The following is a 5,665-nucleotide window of genomic DNA, read 5'->3' as shown; positions in this document are numbered from 1 at the left end:
TACCTCAGCTCCCCAGGTGGGGCCATGTTTGTTATTTCACTGTGGGGAAAATGCTGACATGAGACATCTCTGTGGCTCCATCCAGTGGCACCTCTTTTGTTACTGGCTTTAGGGGCAGGCTTTCAGTCTGTGGCCTCCACTCTGTTGCAACTCTGTATTGGTCATTACATGGTTAATAATGAAAAGAGGAACAAACTCCTCTGTGAAATCCTAGTTTAAAAACCTCTAGAGCTGAACATTGCCAGAGCACCCATTTCCCTTTTGCAGATTCTGGCAACTCTATGAATCAAAATTCAACAGTCACAATGGAATAAAAAAAAAACAGTCCATCAGGAATTGGGTGGGCGAGCTGGAGACCTCACCCGAGGGACAGACACCTTCTCCCCAGAGCTTTCAGCTCTCCCAATTTCAAAGCAGAGAAACCCCATGGGAAGTGATCTGCAGGCAGACAGGAAGGTCACACCTCTGTCTCCCCAGCCCATGTTCGTTCCATGGAGCAATGCTGGGACCAGAACGGCGGCCCATGTTCTCCAACCTGCAATGTTCAGCCACAGCCCAAGAGTCACCCCCTCTCACTAGTCCTCATCCGAGCTCTCCTCTGACTTCTCATCAGCTGCCACTTTCCAGTTCTTCCTCTTGCTCCGCTTTTCCTGGATCTCACTGTGCTTCTCGGACGGGGATGTGTGTTGCTTCTTCCTCCTCTTCTTAGGCCGCTTTTTCCTTTTCTCCTCACATTCACTCTCCTCGGAGCTGCTGGTAGCTGAGCTGCTCGGGTGAGAAGAGTCACTTTCCTGCCCAGAAGAAGAGGCAGGGTTCCTTGCAGGCACTTTCTTGGACTTCTTCTTGTGTCTGCGCTTCCCTTTCTTGGTGCCCGAGGCCCCCTCCTGGGAGCACTCGCTCTCTAGGGAGGAATCAGACGAGGCCTGGGCTTGCTCCCTTTTCTTTTTCTTCTGTTTTTTGTGTGACCTTTTTTTCTGCTTCTTCTTGTGTGATTTCTTCTCTTTCTTCCTTTTGCGGGACTTGTGTGCAGATTGTTTTCCTAGGGACAGTTTCTTCTTTCCATTGACAGCGCCGTGTTCGTCCTCCTGCTGGTCACTGTGAACAGGAACAAAGACTGAAATAAGAAAAATGGAGTCCCCGGAGTGTCATGTACTGGCACTTTCCTTTTCTGAGCTCTAATCAGTCCCATCCTCCCCAAACTGCTTTTGATACAGATAGGTGGCTCCACTGTCTGATGATGTGCTGGCTGCATTTTTAACTTCACAGCTCATCAATAGCTTGTCTCCAAATGACATGGGAGATGCCACTTCAAAGAGACACTTCAACTAAGCACGGAAACCAAATATTCTGAAGTAACCTGATACTGTAAAACCTATTATTTGCGAGTCCGTGAGCATTAGACTTGATAATTCCACCATGCAGAGATTTAAAAAAAAAAAAAAAAAAAAAAATCCCTGCTTCCTCCCCATCCTTTTTATTTTGTCTTCTTTTCATTTTTGTCCAAATCATTTCAGTGCTGCTGGAGCTCTCCTTCTATCCCACGGGAATATATTTTGCTCCCTGTGCATTTCTAGGAGCAGAGGTATGGCAGACAACCAAAATTAGGGAACACGGGAAACTGCCCAATGAGGAAAACACCCATCTGTGAAACATTTCAGTTCCTGTTAGTTCAGGGCTTAAACTGTATGGCTACTACTGTGATTGCTCAGGGCTCATAAGAGGAAGGGATCCTCTCTCTGAAGAAATGGTACAGCACAAGGCAGGAGTTAAGGGAAGACTTTAAGCCTTAAGGTTTGTTTTTTTCTGCCTTAAGGAACAAATCCCCATCTCCCCTTCAAAATATTGTGATTGCTCTTTTGAATAAAAAAACCCCACAGTAACGGATCAGCATTATCCAGGCCACTGGCTTGCTAAATTAATAATTCTCCTTTGTCTCAAAACGTCAATTTACAATCAATGTTGGAAATATGACATACAAATTTCTCTGTGTAGCTTTACTGCAGTAATACACTGGGCATTTAATGGCTTTACCTGTCGGTGTCAAATTCCTCTGGATACAACTCTTTATAGCCGCTATGACCCCATCTGCAAGGAAACAGCAGGAAACCTCCATTAGAAACAGACTGGATACTCAGAAAATAAGGGTGCTGGAGACCAGGAGCCTCAGAAAGAACACAAGTCAAGAATCCACAGGGGGACAGGAGATCACCTTGTATTTTCCCTGTTTGAGACAATAACCTGAAATCTCAACCCCACTGACATCCCCATGGCACGTAATTTCCTTTGTTTTCCCAGTACTTCTGCACCATAGTGAATTATATACGCAACAGCATCAGCACAAAATTCCTTTTGTAAAAAAGAAAAACAAAATTATGTGGTTCTCCATCACAGTGGTAAAGTCTGTACACCACTGAATTTAACATCCAAGGCCTATTCAAGGACACAATTATGGCTACGCGAAGAACTTTATGGTAGCCAGTATGCCAAGACAGATTGGGTTTGTGCATTAATGAAAGACACATGGAGGAATGAAGAAACTGGCTCCAGTGACTGGAAAGGAGGAGTCCAGCTAAAGAGGTTCAAGGATGCTTGTGTTTCTCATAAATAGCCCTAGAGTACTAATCAGCATTTCCCTTAACTCAAAAATACTCCTCACCATGATATCAGGAGCAGATCTCATGCCTGGGGACACTGCTAAACAACCTCTTGGGTTACAGATGTTTATTGCTAGACAGAAAAGCAGGTCTTGGCACTAGTCTGGAATGTAAGATCTGGGCTCAGTTCCTGATACTTTGTGACACGGGGCAAATCATTTTGCCCCTCACTGACATTTGTAATAGGGATGATACTACTTTGCAAGGAAATGGTATGGGTACCTTTACTAACTTGAGAGACAGGAGAGCAACAAAGTGCCAGGTCAGTTAGACACAGGAACCAACCCAGAATAGTACTTCACCCAAACCTGTCCGGCATGTTGGCTTCACATTCGTAGAGCTTCTTATTCCAAGATCGGGCCCTAAGGAAATCCTCTTCGATCACATCAGGAATGTGTGCAAAGTTCTTTGTCTTCCAGTCAGCTCTTTGGCTTTCTTCATCGAACCCATCACTGCGCATCCGACTGCTGCCAAAAGAAAACAAGTAGTCTTCAGCAGGCAATTCTGACGAAGAGACTTTCTGTGCAGTGGATCAATTTAGGATGCAAAGGGCACAGAGGAACAAGCACAGATCCAACCGTCTCTGACTATCAACCCATGCAAAGTATAAGTTACATCTCCCAAGAATAGACATAGACGGGTTCCACGGACCAGCCCAGTGATTAACTAACCACCTGCGCTATCAAAGCCGCCTTCCACCATAATTTCTCAATGCACTTCCAAACAATCTGAAGAGATGGGATAGGATTACTTCATTCACAGCTCATGCGCAACCACCTCTGGAACAGATTCCTACAGCTGCTTAACAGCACGCAGGACAATGGGTGTGACGAATAGGGCATCCGGCAGAAATCAGGGGAGGCAGGAGGCAGAAGGTAACTATCGGAGTTGGAAGTTGGTTAGCTTGAATCTAACAAACAATGGTGCCAAGGCTTCTAATGATCTCGGGGAGCCTGCCAAGTGCCAAGCTGGCATGGGGATCAGGCCAGACTGAAAGAGAAAAGCAGAACTGAGTCAGAAAACCACTACTTGCAGCTTTGCAAACTCCTTGGAGGTCTCTACAGATCAATCACATGAGGCTGATCTTACTTTAGTTTATGAGACTTTCAGGCACGCCCATGATGGCTCACAATGAATCTGTTGCACTGACTCTCCACAGTTTGCTGCTATTTTAAAACCCAAAATTAAGAGTGGTCAAGAACTATGGCAGATTTACACTGGGCAAGATCTTGGGTCTGAACCACTGTAGCGCACACTGCAATAGCAGTGCACAAGCACCAAGGAGGTCAATCAGCTTAGGACAGCACAATTTTTCCTTCAATTATTCCATCAACTTTCTAACCACTTCCAAGCCATATTATAATCTTGTTATTTCAGGGGCCCCAGCCAATTTAAAGTTACACAGCTGTAGAGCTGCATGCCTGGATCATCACACACACGCAATCTGAAACTTCAACGAGGATTTGGTCTCTTTCAACGTGTGTCTGTACCCTGTAGGGCCCACAGAAGTGGTCAGAAGATACATCTGTTGCATTTACATACAGGTCACTTAAGCGTTTTGTAAATATTCATCAGTACTGCACTACAGAGGCTGCTGTGGCCTGGTTACAAAGTGAGTAATTTCATCCACCTACCTGGATGTGTCAGACAAGATTCTCCTTTGCTTCCTCTCGTAAGTCTCCTGAGTCTGTTTCTCCCACTCTCTAATTTTCCACATTTCTGATTCTTCCTGGATCTGGAAAAAAAAGAAAAAGGAGACAAATAGAAGTACCTCATACACGTGACATTGGAAATACAAAGCACAAAGTATCACCTCTTCAGAGGCAATTCCAAAGTTGGATGAATTTCAGGCAGAACCACCCTGCTACACTGATGCAAATAAGGCTTTTTAGTCATACCGTATTAACTAAAAGGTGCAACATTACAACCACGGTGAACTGCACAGAAAACTAATTGTTTTGTACTGTCGTGCCGCACTGTTCACATACAGGCCTCGCTCTACATTTGGATTTCTGCAGGTTCCCTACGTACATCGGCTCTCGCCATGTTCAATACAACACACTGACGCACACAATTTCTCTCAAGCATCGTGTTGCTGGATCCAAAGACAGCAGCTGCGATAAGCCTGGAAATTCAGCATCCAGCTGCCTAAAGCTTTGACGTAACTTTAGTTCATGTTGCATCACCTCATGAACATAAAAAGACAAATGAACGGACAAGCATTCTTTGCCTGGCTTAAAGCTCAAATAAAGGAGTACGAAGGGCCCTGCCCCACATTCAAATGAAAGCTGGACAGAAACCAGCTCTCAAGTTGTTATACATTTTCAAGCACTAACTTTATAGCTGCTTGGCTCTTTTCATAGCTGAAGAGTCATCGTTATCAGGTGGGAATTACTTTGCTGGTCTAAGTCTATCATGTGGTTAACCAGTGAATGGCACAATATACGCAATGTGTAGCAGGGGCTTACCAATCTAAAAGCAAAACCGAATACAAACGTGTCTTGTACCTGAGCTAAAGGAAACTTGCGAGCCAAAGAGCAGAGCTGCCACGGAGAAGCTTCCCTCTCACACGAGACTCACGAGGTGAAAGTCGCCCCCCGCCCTCAACAACAGCCCGCGTGAGCCCCCGCGCTAGAAGCCGTCTGGGGTCCAACGCACAGACATGTCAGCTACAGCGACACACGGGGACGCGCGCCGAAGCAGCAGGAACGGGCAGAGGCGACAAGAGCTCTGCGGCGGTTGAGCTGACATCCAAACTACGCCCTGCCGCAGGCCCCAAAGACCCCAGCGCGGACAACCCGCTCCGACACGGCTCAGCGGCGGCAGCCACGTGCCAACAGCGTCACGGCCCGGAAAGACCCCGGCACCAAGATGGGGCTTCGGGACCAGCAGGGGAGGCGTTCGGGCCTGGGGGGAAGGCCGCCAACGCCGCGGCGGCAGCTGGGGGCAGCTCCCGGCTGTACCTTGTTGTGCGCGTCCGTGTGGCGGATCACATTCCTCAGCAGCACCTT

The 5,665-nt window shown here is 46.7% G+C and overlaps 1 protein-coding gene across 4 annotated transcripts; it reads right to left on the bottom strand.

Moving 5' to 3' along the window:
* Window positions 1-205: 205 nt before the first annotated feature.
* On the bottom strand, window positions 206-5,659 carry NKAPD1 (NKAP domain containing 1). Of its 4 annotated transcripts, none has more exons than XM_025207615.1 (5): window positions 5,618-5,659; window positions 4,289-4,389; window positions 2,957-3,121; window positions 2,032-2,085; window positions 206-1,095 (listed from the first exon to the last, which is right to left on the bottom strand). In XM_025207615.1, exons 2-5 carry the CDS (start codon window positions 4,369-4,371, stop codon window positions 576-578), a joined length of 822 nt encoding a protein of 273 aa, XP_025063400.1. In that variant the 5' UTR covers window positions 4,372-4,389; window positions 5,618-5,659; the 3' UTR covers window positions 206-575. The 4 variants fall into 4 exon arrangements, with proteins under 4 accessions (XP_025063400.1, XP_025063402.1, XP_025063401.1 ...); XM_025207617.1 differs by having other exon boundaries at window positions 2,963-3,121; XM_025207616.1 differs by lacking the exon at window positions 5,618-5,659 and adding an exon at window positions 5,162-5,553.
* Window positions 5,660-5,665: the final 6 nt, after the last annotated feature.

The sequence above is a fragment of the Alligator sinensis genome, unplaced genomic scaffold, assembly GCF_000455745.1.
Source record: "Alligator sinensis unplaced genomic scaffold, ASM45574v1 scaffold1241_1, whole genome shotgun sequence".
NCBI classification, from domain to species: domain Eukaryota; kingdom Metazoa; phylum Chordata; order Crocodylia; family Alligatoridae; genus Alligator; species Alligator sinensis.
The sequence above is the reverse complement of the archived record's forward strand: the minus strand, read 5'-3'. Positions and strand labels throughout refer to the sequence as shown.

Excerpts from the sequence above, each read along its gene's own strand:
- NKAPD1 (XM_025207615.1), bottom strand. The coding sequence starts at position 4,371 with ATGTGGAAAATTAGAGAGTGGGAGAAACAGACTCAGGAGACTTACGAG. Across the intron at positions 3,122-4,288 it reads ATCTTGTCTGACACATCCAG|CAGTCGGATGCGCAGTGATG; the intron begins GTAGGTGGATGA and ends TTCTTTTGGCAG. Across the intron at positions 1,096-2,031 it reads GAGGAATTTGACACCGACAG|TGACCAGCAGGAGGACGAAC; the intron begins GTAAAGCCATTA and ends TCCTGTTCACAG.